Here is a 22,560-nt window from a genome sequence, read left to right on the forward strand (position 1 = left end):
CTGAAATTGCTAATGGACAAGCAAGGACCCTGGAAATAAAAGGGAAGGTGTGGGATCTTCTTAGGTAAGCGATGAGTTTGAGGTTTCAGTAAAACATCCTCTCTTATGCTTGACTTGTTAAAAAAAAAAATAGTTCGGTTTTCTTTCTACAATAAAAGGTTCTTGAGAGATCCTTAGCTTACAGCCCCATGGTAATACTCCTTGAGTTGGGGAGCCTGCTGCCCAAAGTAGGATTGAGAATTGTTTGGTTTACCTGCTTCTTAGGGGGCTGCTTTGACATGTCTTGCTTTTGGTTCAAGAACTGGCTTTATGGCTCCAAGTCTGACCCACTCGTGCCTCTTTTAAAGCCTTTGGCAACACATCACAGCACAGGCTCTTTGCACCATAAGAATTTTTAGGAGAGAGCAGGATTTAGGGAGGAAACCCTTTGGTTGCTGCTTTGCTCTGTGTGGGCTGTCAAGAAAGAGGGTTGACATGCAGGGACACTGTCACTAGATTTCTCCATTGCTTAGCTTGTGGATGGAGATGCAGAGAGGTAATTGTACAGCGCTGGCTCAAGACCTAGGTCCCCCAGTCACTTTCATAGAATCATAGAATGGTTTGGGTTGGAAGGGACCTTTAAAGGTCATCTAGTCCAACACCCCTGCAGTGAGCAGGGACATCTTCAACTAGATCAGGTTGCTCAGAGTCCTTTCTAGCCTGACCTTGAACACTTCCAGGGATGGGGCATCTACAACCTTCCTGGGCAACCTCTTCCAGTGTTTCGCCACCCTCATCATAAAAAATTTCTTCCTTACATCTAGCCTGAATCTGGCCTCTTTTAGTTTAAAATCATTACCCTTTGTCCTGTCACAACAGGCCCTACTAAAAACTCTGTCCCTATCTTCCTTATAAGCCCCCTTCAAGTATTGAAAGGCCACAATAAGATCTCCCCAGAGACTTCTCTTCTCCAGGCTGAACAATCCCAGCTCTCTCAGCCCTTCCTCACAGGAGATGTGTTCCAGCCCTCTGATCATGTTTGTGGGCCTCCTCTGGATCCTCTCCAACAGGTCCATGGCTTTCCTGTACTAAGGACCCCACAGCTGGATGCAGTACTGCAGTTGGGGTCTCACCAGAGCAGAGGGGAACAATCACCTCCCTCGACCTGCTGACCCACGGTTCTTTCGATGCAGCCCATGGTATGGTTGGCTTTCTGGGCTGCAAGCGCACATTGCTGGCTCATGTCTGGCTTTTCATCCACCAGAACCTCCAAGTCCTTCTCCACAGGGCTGCTCTCAATCCCTTCATCCCTCAGCCTCTATTGATACCAGAGTTTGCCCTGACCCAGGTGCAGGACCTTGCATTTGGCCTTGTTGAACCTCATGAGGTTCACATGCACCCACTTCTTGAGCTTGTCCAGGTCCCTCTGGATGGCATCCTGTCCCTCAGGTGTCTCAACCACACCACTCAGTTTGGTGTCATCTGCAAACTTGCTGAGGGTGTGCTCAATCCCACTGTCCATGTCATTGATGAAGATATTAAACAGTATTGGCCAGGGCTGAGCAGAGACTGCAGACCTATAGCAGCGTGAGGCTGTCAGGTTAAAAAATCATATTTTCACTCCCTTTTGCCTTGCGCTTTTAGCCATTTATGTTCATGCAAAATGAATATACAAAAGCAAACAAATCAAAGACTCTATCACAAGTTTTTTTTCCTGTTAGCTGAAACAGCCATCCTGGCCCTGAACTTTGGTTCACCCTCCATTCAGAAGAGGTAATGTTTCTCTTAGTCTTTGGAAGAGGTACATTTTTTACATAGCCTGCATTGCTGAGTCAAATGTAACCAAACAGGAGCTGCAAAGAGTGCACTGAGGGGGTGGAGAAGGAATTGCTCACTAGGCATGTTGCTGAAGAAGGGGACAGGCAATGCCAAACAGTTTTGGTTAATACTTTTATGTGGTGATCTCTGTATGTACATGAAATTAAGAAGTTAACCATTTGGAGTATATTTATCAATTGATCACCCTTAGCTGATTGTAATGCTGTGGTGTGGAACAGAGTTAACCCGCAAAAAGCTCCCTCTATTGTAGTAATATTTGATCATAGGCATTTTGTTTGCTGAAACTCCTGGGGAACACTATCGCCTCTCACATGCGTGTCTTTGCACACTCCCCTGTTGCAGAACAGGATATACCCTGTATTTACATAGTATATTTCAGTAATGGCTTCTAGCAGGATTTTTCTAAATTTGTTTTATTTTGTGGATCATTTCTTAACAGTTTTTATGAGATGCTTGCAAACAGGCTACTGAGGTTAATGCAAAGTGGGTTACTTCATTAGGCGGATGAAGCAGGTGTGCAGAGTTTTGAAGACAGTGACAAGAGACATTAGTAGACGGAAAGCCAGTGCAAGCATTAAAGGGCTAATGAGACTGAATTAATGAGGGGGTGAGTTAGTGGCTGCATTTTGCGTGACCTGAAGGGGCTGGCACATTGTGATCATGAGAGTTAAGTCATGGAGCAGAAGAAAGCAGCATTCAAAATGGATAAAAGGAAGGCCTGATCCAAAGCGGTATCAGAATACCCATTCATTTCAACTGATGGTTCCTTTGGGTCCAGAGGTGTCACACACAGAGCAGGGCATGAGGAGGACATGGCACAGGGAAAGCAGCAGCCGGCTCTGGGGAGACGTGGTGCGGTGCACCGGGAGGAGCCAAGGTAAGCAAGGGGCCGCAGAGGCCTGGAAAGCAGCTCTCACCCAGACTGCGGGGACAGGCAGGTTCCTCGGGGGTCCTCGGCAGAACGTTGTGACACATGGGCCATCACTCGAGCTCGGAGTACCCACGCAAAGTTCGTCAGGCCTCGGCACGGCGGGGACCCGGGCCCAGCCGCCGCCCCAGCCACTGCCCACGTGCCCCTCTTCCGCCACGTGCCTCACCCTGATCGGCCCGGGGCGCCCGCGACCCCTTCAAAGGAGGAGCGGGGCCGCGGGCAGCCCACCCGCGGGTAATGGCCGCCTGCCAGGAGGACAAGTGGGGGAACTGGGAGTAGACGTGGCGAAGGGAGGTGGGAAGCGTGGCTGGGGCCCGCGGTGGCTGCAAGTGCGGGGTGAGGTGGCAGGCGGGAAGCATGGGCTGAAGAAGTAGGTGTGTGCCTTCAGGTGGTGGCTGAAGCCTTGGATGAGGCTGTTCTGAGAAGCGGTGTGGGGGATAATGCAGTTAACAGATCTGTTCCTGATGCCCGAACCTTTTACGGTTTCTGTCTATTGCCTGGAGCTCATCTGACATCATTAGAGTGCTGCCTCTCCTCTTTCAGGGCCAGGGTTTTGGCTGGAGATGTTGAAGGGTTACCAGCCCTCCACTCAAAGCAACAAGGGCAGAGTTGTTACAACATAAATGGTAGCATGCCACCAGAATCAATACAAATCGAACCTCTGCCGGTGAGACTGCAGTGCTTGCTTTCTTGTGTAGAGGAATCAATATGAATTGGCCACAGGATGGGAATATACACATGCAGTTGGGGAGAGAAAAAGTAGATGCAAAGCTGAGGTGAACAGAGGTCACTAGGTCTGGGCTGTGATTTTAGCCTCAGTCATTAACAAAAAGTTTTGTGAAAGCTATAATTCACCTGCCCCTTGAGTAAACCTTCTGGGCATAATGGCCCAGTGACACAACACTTCTCAGGTTTATTCTTCTTGGTTCATCTAAGTATTACTTCATTGTAATGGCTTAAATATTGATTCGGGTCCCAGCATGTCCCTGCCCCTCTCATCCACTTTCCACCAGGGATGGGCAAAAGTAGAGTACATCAGCCCTTCTCTTTTTATTGCTTTTCCCCAGTTCCCATTCAGGGTCTTGCTCCTTCATATAAGCATGTCAGCCAAGCTGTGGTTAGCCTGCCGGTGCAATGTTGCTATCTCAAGGTTTTCCCATTTAGGCTAGTGACTCTGACTGGGTTTCCTGGTGTGGAAGATTTAATAAAAGAATGATTCTAGAGATGTATAATGCCTGTATCCCAAATGACTCTTTCTAATTAGCTGTTGATATTGGTGTGAGAAAGAAGAACGGCAATGACTTGAGAGCTAAATTTTACACTAAAGTGCCTTTGAAAAGTTGTCATTTCAATGAGGTGTGCTAAGGGATGCTGCTGAAAGGAGGCTGGGGTGAAAGTACCCTTTATTGTATGTGTCATGTGGGACCTCTGCCTTCCTCATGCATTTTTCTGCATCTGTCTGAAATATACCCACTGTGTGTCAATGTTTATTATTTTTTGTTTAAAAGCAGCTTTTAGATACTCTCCCTTCTACCTCAGATCTTGATTTTCTAAATTATTCCCCCCCATATTAAGGACTGAATTCTCTTGGGAACTGATGATTTCTTGCCTCAAGGAAAGGTGAAATCAAGTAATTTCTACCTCTTTTCTTATCCAGATAGCAGTAAGTGAGCTGCTTTTGAGCCTTCAGATGTCTAGTTTACAGTAAATATGCCAAACTGGCCTCTGTTACGTGCTTGCAATACCATGGGCACCCTTGTTAAATAATGATTATCTGACTTGACACTGTTTCAACATAATCTCATAATCTGTGTACAGAGCTGTACCCAGTTTTTCTTTTTACCATTTAATATAGAGCTTTGTTGCATAGGCAATTCTGTATACTGACAGGGGACATAGAAAATATTTGAGTCACCTTTGGGTTTCCATTGCCAAACTGGTAAAGTTGCCATACAGACAAGGAGGAAGATTGGAGGCAGAACTGTTTGTTGCCACATGAAAAATGAATGGTGTATTGGAAACTCAGACTGAGCACAGACCTGCCTGCATGGGACTATCTTCATCCTATCTCCTACCAAGTCCTAGGAAAGGAGAACTTCCTTCTGGGGACAGAGTTTATACCGTGCAGGAAAGAGAGGGAGGAAGAGTAGAAGAACGAGCTCCATCGTGGCTATGAAGTATCTCTGTTCTTAGAGGTAGGGAACTTAAAAAGTGGAAAAGTTGTAAGTCATCCAAAGTTGTTGAAACAGATGGCGCAGGAGTTATTACCCTTGTGTTTTGTGCTCAAGTTCTTTCTCTCTAAAGTTTGCAGCAGGTATGCCCAGTGTATTTATAGTTTGCGGAGGAAATGAAGGGAAATAATTAGACTCTCGCTCTGCAGTTTGTAAGTTAGCAGAATTGGAAGTTGGTTTGCAAGGGTGAACTGCTCAGGCTGCGTGCAAAACCAGCTCATTTTACTAATTTGTTCTTTAATTAATTGGTGCCTATGTCTCTTGATTTGTGCTGAGACTGGCAAGATGCTTCATGCAAGAAACCTATTTTCATCTTGATTAATTCTCTGCTGGGGCAAGGATTTTAAAAAATGTTAGCCAGCCATCTTCTCACTTAGCTCCAGGAGCTTACGGTCAAAATCATAAGGCAGAGGATGAGAGAAGGAAGGCAGAGGCAGGCCATCCCATCTTGCAGATGAGGAAGTGGCGCGTATGGAGACGAAGTGAGTTACTCGCACAGAGAATCTGGGGCAGGGATGGTAAATGAGTCTTGCTTTCCTGGCTGTTAATACAGCAGTTGCCACAGGTTTGGTCGGATTGTTCCTTTCTGAAAAAGTTGCGTGTGGCAGATTTTCAACTCTTTCCTGGCAGTGGGAGTAGCCAGATTTTAGGGAAGTGCTCCCCGCGGGTCGGAGTACGATGCCAATCGGCGAGTTACCGGACGGGGGGAGATGGGCTGCCAGGGAAGCAAATGACCTGGCCCTACGTTTTGCCGAGCGAGGAGTCCGTGGGACTGAGCGAATTGGGAAGACCCTGGCGGCGGATCCGCAGCGGCACGCGCGAGCCTCCGGCAAGGGAAGCACGGCCCGTGCTGGCCCCGCTCCCCGCGGCACCCCGAACGCTTGCGCCTGAGAGATTTTTACAGCAGTTACTTATTGCCGTCTCCTTCGGCAGCGCTGCCTGCGCCTCCGGGCAGCGCCTTTTCACGCCGCCCGCCCGCCAGGCTCCGGCTCCGCGCTCGGAGTTTCGGGGCCGGCGGAGGGTGGGGCGGACCGCGGGCGGGCAGAGCCGGGCGGCCCCGAGACCCGCCCCGGGCGGGGGCTGCCGCCGCCTTCCCCGCCGGGCCGAGGCTGCGCCCGCCGCCTCCCGAGCCCGAGGGGAGGCTGCTTACCGCAAAGGTCGGGGGGGTGCCGGAGGGGCTGCGAGAGGCGGCGGGAGGGCAGGGCAGGGCAGGGCAGGGGAGGGTAGGGGAGGGGAGGGGCGGGCGGGGGGCGCCGGGCGAGGCGGCCCCTTCCCCGGCCTGGGCGGGCGGCGCGGGGCCGGGCCGGGGCGCGGCGATGCGGGCGGGCGGGGAGCGCGATTGGCGCGGAGCCGCGGAGGAGTGGCGGCCGCGCGGTGAATGGGGCTCGGAGGCTGGCTTGCCACAGGCTCCCTCCGCGCGAAGGGGATACGGGGATCCTTAAAGTGAGGCGAGCGTCTCGGGGCAGAGCGATGGGCCGAAGAGGAGGGGGCCGCGGGAGCTGCTTGCCTTCTGGATAACCGCTGCCCTTGCCCACGAGTCGTGTGCAGCGGCACTCTCTTGTCTGCGTGTGGCCTGCGGAGCTGGGGTTTTATATGGCATTTGCGAGCCAAGCGAGGTCACACTTCCTTTTTTTAAAATTCGTTGCTTTGGGTACAGTATATCTCTCTCTCTTTTTTCCTTCTCTGGTAGCGGGGTGGGCCGGGAGGGACGATCGTGACACCGGAGGGAATGTTTACTTGTGCAGAAGTCTTTCTCATGTGGAAGCACGCTGCTCCCTAACTCCTGGCTAAGCAGACTTCAGTTCACCAACTTTGCTGCCATACAGCACGTGTAACTTCCTTGACAGGATGGCAGACAAAAGAACAGCTGGTGCAAAGCAGTAGGGGATTTATAGCAAGGAGGAGGAAAGAAAATCGCAAACCTTTCACCCACGCCATTGACAACCAGCGATTGTCAGAGCAGCAGTTGCGACGGGACAAGCTGAAGCCACCATGCGCAGGTCTAGCACCGATGAGTCGACCTATCACAGGAGCCCTTCCCTGGACAGCAAGGATTACAGTTTCGCAAATGGCGCCTTTCGTCGATACAGCAGCATGTATGGTGGCCAGTTTGGGGCCGCCAGCAACTCTTTTTTTGGATTCCACACCAACCCAGGCCCTAAGGCCACCAAGGCTAAGTACACGTCCCCCAAGGGAAACAAGTACGTTGTCTTTTACCTGGATCTCTCGTTTATTTTTCTCCTAGAACTGAAGAGGTGCAGCATGGCTCACAACTGCCTGCAGTGTATCAAGTACCTAATGTTTGTCTTCAACCTCCTGTTCTGGGTAAGTACATGTTTCAAACTGCAAGATGGTTGTGTTTGTGTCTGCTTAGTAAGATGGAGGGTGAACTTTTTGCTGCTTTTAAACTTAGAAGTTTAAACTTGGAAGTTGAACAAAGTGGTGCCTAGGCGACGCTTTCGGTGGTCTCATTAATTTGTGTGGACAACCTACTGAGGGTTTCCTTCACCCTCTTATTTCCTGGCCTTCAGCTGTGTTCCAACACCATGATACAAGGCAAAAGAGTTAGAGGCCAGCTGCATGAATGCCTTCGTCATTTTGTTCCAGTGAGAGCTGTATGCTCGTTTTGTTGCCCTGATCTTTCATTCTCGCATGTGCTTGCCTCAACAGTCTTGCACAGTCTTAGTGAAATCACTGAGACCATCCATGACTTTAAGGTCAAGCACATGCTTACATCCATTGCTGTATCATGGATGGCGCACTTGGTACATCACAACATTAAAGCCTGTATCGAGAATCTCCAGGTGGTCATTCTCTGTCTCACTCAGTGATGGGTCCTAGCGTTGACATTCGCCCCTGAAGATATGGCTCTGAAGGGTGGAGGGAGACCAGAGCCCTTCTCACTTTTGGGGCTGCTACTCTGTGGCAAGAGCTTATCAAATCACTACGAGGCATGTGTGTATCAGCAGGACACTGTGATGGGGACATAAGGGTGTGCGTCTCTGCATCATCTTTTTAATAAATGACGTGGCTCTCAACAGCGGGGTGGTTGGGCATTTCACCGCCGTGAAATGGAGCACAGGCTGTGGACAGAGAGTAAAGAAGCTCAGTGGGGGGGTTCAGGTTACAAGTGCTGTTTGTCTTGTAAAAAGGGAGTAGCATGATTGCTTGGGGAAGGGAGGAAGTGATTTCTAGTTCAAAGTCTCCCGTCCAGATTCGCATGTGGGAGGGTCCTCAGAAGGTGCCTTTAAATGCCTTGTTCTTCCAGAGTGGTTTATTAACATGCTGAGGGAAATAAGGGGTATTGTGAAGTGATACTACTTCTGTCCTGGCACTTAAGGAGGGGGGCTGTGTTTGCAGTTGGATGTTAGCATGTCTGTATTCCTGATTGTCTGTGCTCTCGTTGAATTGTCAGAGATACATGGAGGGTTGCAAGTGCGATGGAAGGAGCTGTTCTCTAGTGTGTGCTGCTGTACAGCTGTTTAAAAACAGGCATGCTGCAGTGCTGGTGCATCAGAAAACACAAAGTGCAGGCAACTTCTGCTGACCTGAGTCATACCAAGGAGTCATGATATGATAAACTAGGGCAAGTGCACTGAATTGGCATGGTACTAACCAGAGCTATGAAACACAAGGAGGGTGCTCTCTTTTACACCCTAGTTAAGCTGGTAGAAAGAGTCTTGGTAAGACTGCAATCTGTCTTTGAACTCTGACTCTGGTTGCTTCTGCATTCCTAAATATTGTCTAATATTTATTGCAGTTTACTCCAGACCTTTCTGAAAAAGACAAACACTATCTTTCTTGCTCTTTTAAGCCATGTGCCTCTACTGACTGTCCCTGGTTGAGATTATAGCACTGACAGCTGGTTGAAGTGTGCGCTAGAGAAATGCAATAGGATGCTGGCATTAATAGAGCTTTTCAGGACTATGCATGGCACTGCCACAAAGGATACTCAATGCATTCTGATTCCTTTTACAATACTCATCTTCCACTGAAGCATATGCATATGATAAGAAGAGGTACTGCTGTAAGTAATGTATGTGTATTTACAAAGGCAAGATGGCCCATAATAATATATCTTTGGCATGCTTTTCAGTAGGAAAGCCTTAGTCCTTTGAGAGAGAAGGAAAGGTCTTTCCCCTGAAACCATTAAAGCTATTCTCAAATGCTTAGAGGGAGAAAAAAGACAGGGGTCCCAAAAAGAGAGGATAAGCATATGCCAACTGCGCTCTTCATGAACTAAAGCATACAAACAGGGGAGTGGGTGGTGTCAAATACTGCAGCACGATTTCTGTTTTGTTTCCCTTTCACATGCTACCTGCACAGCAGGAGTGATTGATGATGATCATGTCCAGATGAGGTTTACACAGCGTGTAGTTATAACAGATGCAGCTCATCACCTTCTCACAGTGGAGAAAGTAACTAAAAAGAGATGATTTTTAAAAGTACTGGCTTAAGCTGACCTATCTTTAGTAAAAGCAGAAAAAAATTCCCATTTCTAGTGATCAAAAATTTTGGAATGATTACAGGTTGATGATGATGCTGTTCTGTTTGTCAGGTTGTTGTCAGTTATCTGTCATGTTTTACTTTGTGAAATTAAAGGAGAAGCATCTCTGCAAGAAGACAGGATTTCTCTTTGCATACATGCTTGCGGAAGTTTTGCTGTCTCCACCTTTCGCCTCCACCCTGCTCTAGGTAGTTGGTTAGTGATAGACAATAGTAAGTAGGAAGAGGACTTGTTTTTTTCATGCTTTTACCTCCAAATAAAAACTGCAGTTATTTCCATGTATAGAGAGCAGTCATTGCATTAAATGAATTAAATGCCTATTATAGGTTGTTCCTGCTTTTTATTGTTTTGAGCAAAGGCTTTAATTTCCTTCAGAAATCATATTTTCATTTTCTTCTTCCTGTTCCTATTCGTTAACTCTAGTCCATTTAGTGCATCCCTACAGCCTATTTCCCAGTAATTTCAGCTATCTTTCCCACACGTGGCAGAAAAGTAGTCCTCAGTCCTCTGCAACTCTTGTGGGATTGGTGCTGCATTTCTGAGGAAAAGACCCTTTTCTTATAAGTCTGGTGAATTTATAGGAAACAAAATCTCAGAGACCTTGATTTTAAATGTTCCTGGTAAACTTTATTGGACTAGGTGCTGTGTTCATGCTGTAAAATTTTTAAAAGCTGTCATATAACTGTGAAAACAGAGCAAATGTCTCCTCCCCTTTCCAGTGGTTGAAGGGAACACAAAACTCCTTCACAGCTGTCAGAGGCTGAGGTGCCTTGTCAGTGTTGGTGCTGAATCAGTCCATTGGTACAACAGACTAGCAGCTATTAATGTAGAGAAAAAATTCTGATAGTCCTAGAAATAGCTCTTTTCTCCATGAAGAGTCCTGCACAAATTGCTTGTAGTGCATTTGCAACTACTTTGGGGTATTAAGGCACTGAAACATGGGCAAAATATTATTAGGCAGCAGCGCTGCCACTCTAATGGGAATTGCCATTCAGAGGCCATTTCCTGGAATATTGCCAGATGCAGAGAAGCCATCATTGTATCACTCTACTGGTTTGTAAGCTCCCAAAATAACTTCTGTCACCTGATACATAATACTTGCCTGACTTCATTCATTTTTATGGACTTCAATTTTCTTTTGTTGAATTGCTGAACCCTTGAGACTAAAGATCACCTCAGATGATTGCAAAGCAGAATATTTTTATTTCATAATGAAATATTTGTATTTCAGTGTCAAATACCCAGGGAAGAATGCTTGTTTTCCACATTCTGTCCTCCAAACATCCAGAGTTTCTTTATGACAGTCAGTAAAATGAACTATTTTCTTTCTGTGCTTGTAATCCAAGGCTCTGCTTGCCTTCCCTTCTTTTTTGTTAAAAAAAGGTAAGATATATCCTAAGGGCTGAGAGAGTGCTATAGAAAGAACAATATCATCTCCTTAACCCCCCTTGGCTTATGCCATCATTCCCACTTTCTTTGACTTCTAACTCCCAAACCTCCAAGACTCAAAAAAAAAGAAATGCACAGAACTGTACTTGGGTTTCTGTGGCTCTTGCTTTCCTGAAGTGCTACAGAAAACTAGCTAGATTGGTAGCGATTTGCTCACCAAAGAACAGAATACCTAAATATGACTCTTCAGGTAATGCTTTAACCAATAGAGAAATTCAGTAGAGGACAGAATTTGCAAAATGCTGTTGTTAGAAGACTAGTTACAGAGAGGAGACGGCAACAAAAAGAAAGAAGACAAAAAAGTTTATTATTTATCAAACTTAACATTAATCATTTCTGTGTATGTGTCTCCTTTCCATTGTTAAAACATACTAAAGTAGTATGCGCTATGAAGAAGTCAAAGTCTTCAAAATGGTATGTGAAGACTCTAATTCCAGCAGCTGGGCTCCCAAAGACCCAGGGAAATATTCTCTTGTAGCCTGAAAACTTGGGAGTTGCCATCTGCTGGACACACTATGGCTGGGATGAGCAGCTGGAGCTCTGCTTTCCACCTTCCTTCCTGAAGAGATAAGGCAAGGCACTTTGTTTTGCCATTTGGTCCATATAAAATTCCCAACTGATACAGCCCTGAGAATGATGTATTTGGCCTCTGAGACACAAAGTGCAAATCTGAAGTATATGGAAACACAGAGCCAAGGAAGTGGCTGGTAGCACTACTGGATGCACTAGAATTTGTGTGGGTAAAAAACCAACCCAAGAACCTATTTAATCTGATTCCAGGGACCAGCTGTGGGTCTCTTGCTCTGGCTCTGCTGCTGTTGATGGTTCGTGGACCACAGTTTGGGAAGCTCTGCACCAATGAGTGCTGCTGGCCTGGTGCACTAGTGATACTGCCAGCAGTCCATCTTTATTACTTGGATGTAATTGGAAAGGAGGGGGAAGTAATGAAAATAAGAAATCCCTCATTACTGGCATAATTTTCCTTCCTTGCACTTCAGCTTCAGCAGCACAGATATGTCTTGTAAGAACTATCCAAATGTTTATAATATCTGGAAGACTGATTGTGCAGGGCAGGAGGAAGAAGGAACAGCTTCATCTGAAAATGCAGCATGGGGTGTTGGATGGTCTTTGAGTGATCCTGGCCAAATTCAGCCAGAGGGTGGAGGCAGAGGGGTGTCTCTTCATTTCTTTGTTAGCTTGGGGGGAGCTGTTAGCTGAGCTTACTCCCAAAGCTGTGGAATTTTGTGAGAGAAGAAAGAAGCTGATTTTGTTGAATTGGATTCCTTGTCCTTCATCTGCATCCTCCATCAGTCAGCTGAATGAGATTGATGGCTAAAACACCCAGAAACTCTACAGATTGTTAGTGGCTGAGGACAGCAATCATTTTGTAGTTATACTTGGCTGCAGTCTTAAGTTGGTGGGAAAAAAAAATTACTAATAGAGCGGTAAGCCATTTTAAAAGCAGGCCCACCATCTCATCATCATTATTTGTGCATGTTCTCCTCTGATGGGCAAGGGCTGCCACGCATCCCATGGAGCTGAGCTTATCAGTTGGAGCTGCTGCATGCTGTTCTGCAGGGAAGGCAGTCACATGTCTACCAGTTGGGTGGTGCTGTGAGAAGACAGTTTGATTAGAAATAAGACAGGCTGTGTATTTTCACCTGTGTAACAGGTGGATAATCTACGACAAACAGAAATTTGATTAAACAGCAATACAGACTTTGCTTCTGTGTAATTAAACCATGGGAAGTTTACCCAGAATGTCATTTTCTCTAACTGCCTCTGAGTCTCTAATTCTCCTTTGTTACTTACCTCCTCCAGAAACTGCTCAGTCTGATTGACATCTTATCTCTGACTCTGACTCTGTGAGGATATATTTTTAAGGAGCATTGCTTTTAAAGAAAGGAGAGTCATTTGATATGGGAATTACAGACTTCAAAAAATGGCATTTCCATGAGAAGTGGAACTATTGAGGGCTGGTACCAAGTGTGAGAGAGATGATTGTATTACCTGATGTCTGATTTATATGAGCACCAATTAGAGCTTTTCCCCATAGCGGTGCCATTCATACAATCTCTTTCCTGCATGGATTCTGATGTCTAATAGGGGTTGGGGATCATGCTGGAGTCTTATCTTGACATTGCTAAGGGCTACATTTGCTACCTAAATGCATAGCTTCTGAAAACCTTTAGGAAGTTAATGACTTTGAAAGGGTGCATATCTGTCAAATCAGGCTAACAGTGACAAATGGACTCACGAGTTATTCCTGGGATACTCAGCCAAAACAGTTCAATTTCATAATCTTCTTTTCCTTAGGAAATCAGGCTCAGAAGGCTCTTAATAGATGAGGAAGAAAATTGCCTTCAAGTTGACTAGATAATAGATACCATCTTCAAATTGCTCGCTGTGGACTAGTTCCTGCCTCTATTACTCATGAGAAAGAGTAGCTTCATTGCTTTAGGTGGGTTTGCTAACCTATTGATAGGCTTTTTGGCCATGAGTATTGGCAAGGACTAAGCACCTTGCCTTATAAGTTTTGTTGTCAAGTATATCCACTGTACCTAATTCAGACTTACTTGTAGTACAAAAGTCTGAGGAAACCCACCAGTGGATAAACCCACAGGATATGGCATGTTGCAGTTTTGGAGAGATTGGCCTTTTAAAAGCAATGAGCGAAATGGCTGCAAACATTATTTCCTCTTCTGGACAATGACAAATACTAAATCTATTGCAGCCAATACTTTGAACTATACAGAGGAAGACAAAAGGCAAATGAGATAATTTCTGTCATTATTCCTCCTCCTCCATATTTTGGCTTGAAGATTTTTGAAGACTAGCCAGCGCTTCTTTCTTACATCTGATTTCTTATCATGGGAGCTATAATCAAAGTCAGAGTAACTGCTACAACATAAACTGTCACCTGTGTATTAGATCCTTTTCACCTCCTTTCGGCCTTTATTTTAGAATATGAGCCTTTTGGACAGGCGGCTGTTTGCAACTCCGTACCCACAGAGTATCTAGAAGAATAAAATCCCAGTCTCAGTTTGTCTCCAGACACTACTGTTTCAAACATGATCGCTATTAATACTGCTATGTGATTTATTTATTTAGAACATAACTTTTGGCTAAGGTAGCAAATCTGTACAAGTTACTGTATGAATAATATACAGTATCTATATAAAATATATAAAGACACTTCTCTCTGGTATTTATAGTGTAAAGTGAGCACTGCTAGGTCAAAAATGAAATGTAGAGTTGGATGGAATGACTTCTGCATACTCATGCAGATTGGAGACAGTAAATTGTATTTCTTAGTACTGTCCTGTAATTGTTTCTCCAGGAAATGTTAAACCATCACAGGATGCAACAGAAGTAAATGAAATTGAAATTGCAGTCTGTAATTAGACTGTCATACTGTAACACATCTTAAATCTGTCTTCAACAGAAAAACTAACACCCTCCAAAAAACCCTCCCAACCTGCTTCAAGTGTGAATGCATGCAGAACCTTATAATTTAACAAGATTCAACTGAGGCTTGTTCTAAAGATGCCATACATTTGAAATAGTAGTTTGAATGAGACAGAAGGTTGATGTACAAGGACAAAGGACCAGAATGACTTGGTCTTGTAAGTTTTTATACAAAGACTTTCAAGACTTTTGGGTGTTTGTTTTGTTGGGATTTTTTGTTTGTTTGTTTGTTTTCTGCTTGCTTTTCCAGATTGCTGATATAGCCCTTTTTATTCTTTCCTTGGCCACGATACCTTTGTTTGCTCTCAAGTACTTTCAAAATAGTGCAGCAGCAGCTATTGCTCTGTGTCATCTTATTCTTGGAGTCCCTCTGATCTGTACACTTTAGGGGTGGCTGTAAATCCAGATCAGCTTGATCCACACTGGCTTATTATATTAATACTTTGTCTACTCTTGTTTCTGCTCTGCATGTTATGCCATACTTGATTATCTGCTCTTCTCACAAGCATCTTTGTGTTTTCACCCCAATCTATCCTTTATGGGAAAATCCTGGTTACTAAAGCTTCCCTTTCCCCTCCAGCTGTATTTTGTAAACTCCTTTTTCAGAAGTCATCTTCTGTGATGCCTGTAAACACTGCATCTGATGACCGCAAATTGATAGTGATTTACTAGTGCTGCTTTCGTTTGTTACGCATGTTTATTGTGCATAGTGATTAATCTGTGTTGGCTCTTATTTAATGCTTTTTCTCCTCCAGCACCCCATACTTACACATTTCTTTACATGAGGTGTTCAGGGAGAAACTTTTTTTTTCTGTATATCATTCCTGGCTCTATCCATGGGGCCTTTGATAATGTAGAGGCCTCTGGATATAACTTACACTGGAAGCTTTCTTGGCTTCCGCTTGTAGTTATTACTAGATGCTTTGTTGGTAAAACTATCAAGTGTCTGCTCCCACTCCATTCAGATAGACAGCAGGCTTCCCTCTGTGCCTAGCAGGATTTAGTTTGAGACTTGGAGAACAAGGAAGACAGTGCTGTGAGGAAGGGAAACCCAACCAACCACCTGCCCTTCATGCAGGTGTCAGTTTGCCCTTTATTTTATCGTGTGAAGTTCACTTTCTTTTTCTCTACATGTCTCTTCTTTGGCACAGTGACCAACTTTAATGATGATCAGCCAGTACGGAGTGCAATACTTGGAATTAAACAACTTAAGTCTCTTATTTAAAACAGGCTTAGCACTTAGGAGCAAAGAACTTAATTGACTTAACAGATGACACTGTGGCAGGCCTATGGTGGGATTACAAAGCCTTTGCGTAAACTGCAGTTACACCAGCAAAATTGTGCTCGTGCCAAGAAAGCTTGTTTTGTTCAGAGGACTGGTGTAGGCTGTAATGGCAAAAAGTACTTTTGCTAGTATTAGTTGTTCCCCCAGTAGGGGCTTTGCTGGAATAACATGCTGACAATTATTTTTTTTTTTTTAGCCCACAAGGCTTAAGAGTGGTGATGCTCTCTCTGTGTTGCCATCAGACAACACTGAACCCCAAGAGACCAAATGGAGCTGGGAAGAGGAAAGGCGAATGTTGCCTGAAGGAAATGAGATTTTGTTGTTGCTCAGTGGTTGTAGGCTTTAAACTATGCAACAGCACGAGAAGGCACTACCATCTTAGCCGTGAGCAAGGTGCTTCCCTCAGGAATAGAAAGGAGGGGTGAGAGCTTAATCTCTAGGGAAAGAGAGCAGCCAGCAGCTGCTATGGCAAAATTAGGTAGTGGCTCCAGCTTGTTTTATATCTCCTTCCTTCTTTAATTGCCAGTTGTTTTGCCCATGCTGTCTACACAATATTTAGAAGAGAGAACACAGAGAAGGAGCTAGATTCTCAGTAAGTATGTTAATTCACTTCTCTAAAAGCACCAAGACCAGGTACCTCTGTGCTGCTATGCTTGGAAAGTCTCATCTGATGGCTTCCTCCACAGGAAACAATCTCATAGGCATCAAACCTTCCAAGGGGTTCTTCACCTCCCATGCTGTGGTCTCCCAGTAGTGGTACCTGCCATTTCTGGTCTTGTTGAAGTTCCTGTGACAACCTGGGAGTCAACCTAGTAGCAGCAAGGGTACAAGTCTCCTTGGGAAACACCATACGTGAGCATGTTTGGTTCTGTTGAGCATCTGGATTTTCCTCTAGGTCATCTTACTATAGAACATTTCTGTGACATTGCTAATGTTCCTTATTCCCTCAGTATTTGCCACTGGCTATTATGAAGCTATATACTGGGTGAGATGGACTTACAAGTCTTTTATAAAACATAAAACAGAGCTCCAGTTTGTCCTGAACCGCTTAACCATTCAAAAAAACATCTTGGTTATCTTTCAATAAGAATTTTATAAACACCCCCCCTACCCCCAGTGAAAACTACAGTTTTAGATATGGCCATTTTATTACATTACTTTTTTCTGAAGTCCCTCTACAAATTGACCTTAAGTTATATCCTATCCACCACATTGCTGATGTCAGGTTTGTAAACATTCGTAAATGGACTGCCTTCATATTGGCCAATTGAACACTTGTACTCTTGTTTTGTAAGTGATGTTTATCCAGGGTTGTAGCACGAATTGTTTACTTATGTCTAAAGAAATCTTTTCACTAATCCATTTGTGGCAGCCTGTGAAGGAGCTGAGGTGACAAATTTGATACAATTTTCTGCCACAAAACAACTGGAACTCTGGATGTGAATCGAGCTCCACTGCCGCTTGCAATCTGTTATGAGCTCCCATCCTTGAAGACCAGAGTTTTTAACACATCCGCCATCTTTTGTACTTGTTATATCCATGCAGAATACTTGGTTGTTTTAGAATGCCTTTGCAAACTAAAATAAAGAACCCAGAAATGGTCTAATCCATCCTGTATACACATGCTGCCACTACCAAAGGATACACTGAAGCATCTTTGGGCATGAAAAAGAAGACATTGTTTTGTTGTTTATTCATAGGTCACTCCATGACCTCCAACCATGAGACTTTTTCACTTTTGTACCTTACTAGTACTTTTCTGATGTTTGCAATCCCCAAATGTTGTAGCAATAACAGCCTGGTGCAGCTTTTTGGCTGGTCTTTCAGTGCAAAGACAACCAGGAACAATTTGAGTGTGCATGAGTCCATTCACTGTAGCCCTATGTATTACAATCAGCAAGAGCTCATTTTCGTTTTTTTCTTGTTCCATATCTTTTGCCAGTGGTGGGATTCACTTTGTACTGTGGAGAACATGCTGATTGGATCTTGTGCTGCTTTGGTGCCCTTGCCCTCCTCTCCCAGTGGCAGATGTGATAAAGGATCTCTATTTGCATCTTGCTTGGTGCGTTAGAGCTCAGTGTCACAGTGTGGAGCACTCTGGGATACTACTCCTCTGTAGTCAGGCTGTTGCCTTCCTGGTGCTCCTTACTACAGAAAGTTGAAACTAGAGCTATATATGATCACAATGTTTCTAGTAGCCAAAGTGAGAAGTGTCTAACACTCCAGGCTAAACTCTTGTGTCCCTTTTCCGTGTCAGCATTGCTGCGTTCTGCAAAGGCACATTAACATGGCAGCAAAACAACAGGCCTTTCAGGGGGATCATCTGGCAGGTAAAATTACTGCTCCAGTGCCACAGGGAGCATTCAGGTTCAACTCAGAGGCAAAGAAACAGCATAGTGAGTTAGGATCTATTTATTTGAAATAAGCATAATTGAAATCCTATGTGTAATTTATGACAACTTCCATTTGTATTCCTTGGGTGAATTCACTCAGGGCCTGAAATATTTTTACCATACTCTTATCGATCTGTCTTTTTGAATATGCTCTTGTGTGCCAGTTACAACATGTATCCCTTCTCAGGCTCCAATTTCCATTTGTAAATAGGTTTTAGGTATATAATTCTTGGAGAAAAATCAACTAACAATCACTGAAAAAAATGTCCTGTTCCTAAGGAGAGTGAATGTCTCCACTTATGGTACTGGTTAAATTGTAATCCTGAAAAAACACAGACTGGACAGTCCCATTTTGTAACGCTGCTGACACTAAAGGGATGTTTCATTAGCCTAGAAAACATCTGATGAAATGCTGGCATTTTTTAAGTACTGAATTTCTGATTGCCTTCATTTCTCAACAAATACTCCATAGGCTTTTCAAAATTAAGGAAAAGGTCCTTCTTCAAGCACAGGTTTTGTTTTCCTTTGCTTTCTTAGCTGCTGGTACCTTCCTCTAAGATTCCACTTGCTCTCCAAAAAACTCCAAAAGTTACAGTGAGTTGTTATTTTGTGGCTGGAACTTGGAAATACTTAATACTTTGTCACTGCAGTTGAAATTTCTCTCTCCAAAATAATACCCAACCCATTCAATTCCCAGCTTAGTATTTTTAGCAGAAGCTTCTTACAGTTACGTGTCACCTTCTCTGTAATAGCAGTGTGGATTTCCCTGTGCATGTGTTAGGAGTGCTCCCTTTTGCAGCCTAATCCATTTTAGTAACTTGATAATTCTGATGTGAAATTATGAAAACAGCAGAAGGCCCTTCATTTTAAATCTCACCCCTACTAGCTGGAGGAGTATCTATCTATCTATCTAGTACTTTGTTGTCCCTTATGCTGGGCACTTGTACCCTATTTTCCATGGACTCCAAACAGAACCGGCCAACTAAGAAATCTGAAGTTCTGTGGCATGTTCTTCTTCAAACTGGTTGTACTTTTTCATGTCACACTATTTATTTGTAAAAGAACATAGTTTTCCTTTTTTGTTTAATGCGTTTTTTAGAAATTCTGTAAACATCACCATTTTTCACAGTCCGTATGGGATTTACCTTTCACCCAGGGTTCATTTGTATTCTGAAATGGTTTGTGACACCAAAAGCATACCCTTGCATCGTTTTCTCCCTGGCGTGCTTTTGTTCAGGAAACATGCATATGAGGGTGGGCATATTTCAGTGATGATATTACAACTCCCTGGCATGTATGTAGGATGAAAAGTTACTAAGGAGAAGAAAGAAAATGAAAGTTGAAAGCAGTAAGTGGTGTTGTACTGTATACCATTTGGTGTAGCATATGCACTTGCCCTCCATCATGTGGCCGAACAGCTGCACAAATGCTCCATCCTGCTGGTGAGATCTGAGCCAGACCTTGATGCTTTAGAGTCACATTTGATCCCATCAATACCTGGTTTTGTAGTGCTTCCCTTTGCTTACTGCTTGCGAGTTAATCCTCTTTGTGCATCATCCTGCTTTGTCCTAGCTGGCAATGCTCTGTTAATTTCTTTTACTCCAGCCACTTGTTGAGGTTTGGGGGTGTCCGTGTCCCCCCCCCCTCCCCTTTATCATGTCTGTAAAAGTGAAAAAGCTCTGTGGCCACACAGTGTCTGTGAGCTGGGGACTCTGTAGGATTCACACAATCTTGGCACATGCTTTGCTGTCTGCTGGTATAATAGGAGCTGTTAGGTTGCACAGCAAGTTATAGGCTTCAGTCCCCATTATGCTCAGTAAAACAGCCATCTTTTTCTCATCACAGATATCATTAGCTATTATGTATTGTTTCAGTCATTCAATAGAGGTGTCAAATCTTCCAAAATTACCAAACAGGTCCATTTTCCCCAAGCATCAGTTCAATTTAACCCTTTTTCTGACGACATCGCAGGTTGTTCTCAGGTCCAGTGCTGTACACAGTAGTTGTAGTTTGGTTTTGGTTTTGTCCTTGCAGATACACCCTGCTTTGTTCTGTTCCCAAATTAGGCTTTCATCCCTATTGCCAAATGCTTTGTCCATTATTTCTAAACAATGTTTCTAAGGTGGGGAAGCTGCAGGGTCACAGTTGGTTTCCCAGTAGCTGTGGCGTGTTAATTAGATGCAAACCTTTAAGCCTCAGCTACCCATGGACTCTGCTGCAAGTTGATGTGGCTTCTGCTGCAGAAGATAGGGCAGGCAGTGCCAGAGCGCTCAGGTGGTGCTTAAAAGCCTGTCACTGTGCTGCACTGGGTTGTCCAGCCTGTAGCTTCTGAGCCACAGGCGCAGGTGCCTTATAGTTTCTACTGCAGGGGTTCTCACAGGGCAGCAGGGATGCCAGCATTGCTAAAGTGGCTCTGGGACCCCTATAATAAATACCCTTGTCTCAGCCCCAGCCTCCAAGGAAGCAGTGGGACCAGGTGGAAACCTGTGCCATTGCTGTGGAAGGTGCTATATGTGCTGTGCCTTTCAGGCTGGTGCCACATCCTTGTGCCAGTCGATACTGATTCCTCCACACAGGCGATGGTAAGAAAGGAAGGAAACAGAGCCTCCCTGCGGTATTACAAGGATTCATAAGTGTCCTGGTTTCAGCTGGAACAGAGTTAATTGTCTTCCTAGTAGCTGGTACAGTGCTATGTTTTTGAGTTAGGTATGAGAAGAATGTTGGTAACACACTGATGTTTTCAGTTGTTTCTAAGTAATGTTTAGTCTAAAGTCAAGGATTTTTCAGCTTCTCATGCCCAGCCAGGAAGAAGGCTGGAGGGGCACGAGAAGTTGGCACAGGACACAGCCAGGGCAGCTGACCCAAACTGGCCAACGGGTATTCCATACCGTGTGACGTTCCATCTAGTATATAAACTGGGGAGTGGGGGTGAGGGATCGCCACTCACTAGGCATCTATCAGTGGGTGGTGAGCAATTGCACTGTGCATCACTTGTATATTCTAATCCTTTTATTATTACTGCTGTCATTTTGTTAGTGTTATCATTATCATTATTAGTTTCTTCTTTTCTGTTCTATTAAACCGTTCTTATCTCGACCCACAAGTTTTACTTCTTTTCCCAGTTTTCTCCCCCATCCCACTGCATGGGGGGGGAGCGAGTGAGCGGCTGTGTGGTGCTTAGTTGCTGGCTGGGGTTAAACCACAACAAGAAAGTAAAGCACAATAAGAAGCTCTTACAAGGTTATTAAAGCCTTAGATGCATGTTCTGAGATCTCCAGAGCCTTCCAAAAGACTTAGAAAAACTTTGTTGTGACATTTCAGGGCTGCTTCTGACTTTGTCCTGAGCTGGAAAAGGAGATGCTTAAAAAAAATGAACTGTAGGAAACAATAGTTGGGTGTTCACCCCAGAAATGTTTTGTGTGGAATGTAGAACCATTTGTTTTATCTGAAAGGTTTCATTGCTGCATGCATATGTGTGTGCATGTGTATGAGAGAGTGAGATAACTGAGTTTTTGTGAGTGGGTGTTCAATTTTGGCTAACAAGATCCTATTTCACTTAGAATTTGGAATAACAAGTGACAGCTGTGGGACTTAAAGATGTATCAGGTTTGGAAGTTATAATGATGTTACACCAGAATAGTAGGTGTATATATTGGACAGGCATATTTTGTTCTAGGGGGGAAAATATACATCAAGTTATATGAATATTTAGGGATATTAAGAGAAAATCATATCAATTTCCTTGAAATAAATAGTACAAGATAAGAGATAAGAGTTGCAAGAGACGCTGTGTATGTAAGAGGGTTCCAATACAAAATTATTACTTTACCAAGATCCATAGATCATGGAATAGACAGTCTCAGTAGACTTTTTTGGCAAGAGACACTGTGTATATAAGAGGGATCCAATACAAAATAATTACTTTACCAAGATCTGTAGATCATGGAATAGAAAGTCTCAGTAGGCTTTTTTGGCAGGTTACCTGTTAGGGAAGGAATTCACAAACCAGGCTATTTACTTGCTGTGGAACTATATTTGAAACTCTTTGATAAAACAGATTATCTCTAACATTACTGGGGAAGTCTCAAAAGATTTGAAATAAACAATTTCCCTCTACTATCCAATTAAAAACAATACCTGAGACATGGGATTAAATACTTTTGTTCTCAGAAAACCACTTGAGCAATATCATCAAAGAAAATCCTTGTTTCTATATAGTTGCTTTAAAATCAATACGGTGAGCTCAGTCTAGGCCTCTGCACAGCCAGCATCACTGCATTTGCTTGTGCTGCAGGACCCGATGCTCGTCTCTCTCACTGGAGAGGCATTTAGCTTGTGTCATATAGCTTAACTGCATGTCATTAGGTGTGAAAGTGTAAAATTGTGTTGTCTAATACAGATGTTGTTTTTGAAAAAGTTGAAGGGGAATTAAATAAAAATGAAATACTGTAATATTTTAGACTGACTTTACTTGTAGG

The 22,560-nt window shown here is 44.1% G+C and overlaps 1 protein-coding gene across 12 annotated transcripts in view; it reads left to right on the forward strand.

The window, feature by feature from the left end:
* The window catches only part of TSPAN4 (tetraspanin 4), a 475,717-nt gene that overhangs the window by 247,039 nt on the left and 206,118 nt on the right, over positions 1-22,560 (forward strand). For 8 of the 12 annotated variants that reach the window (XM_049820764.1, XM_049820765.1, XM_049820770.1 and 5 more), the window contains one exon: positions 7,226-7,305. In XM_049820764.1, coding sequence (XP_049676721.1) covers positions 7,243-7,305 — 63 coding nt within the window. In that variant the 5' untranslated portion in view covers positions 7,226-7,242. Of the gene's footprint in view, positions 1-6,060; positions 6,138-6,338; positions 6,632-6,708; positions 7,306-22,560 lie in introns of those variants that run through there. The other 4 variants (XM_049820762.1, XM_049820772.1, XM_049820763.1 and 1 more) reach the window with 4 other exon arrangements.

This window comes from Accipiter gentilis, chromosome 17, assembly GCF_929443795.1.
Source record: "Accipiter gentilis chromosome 17, bAccGen1.1, whole genome shotgun sequence".
Taxonomy (NCBI): Eukaryota; Metazoa; Chordata; class Aves; order Accipitriformes; family Accipitridae; genus Astur; species Astur gentilis.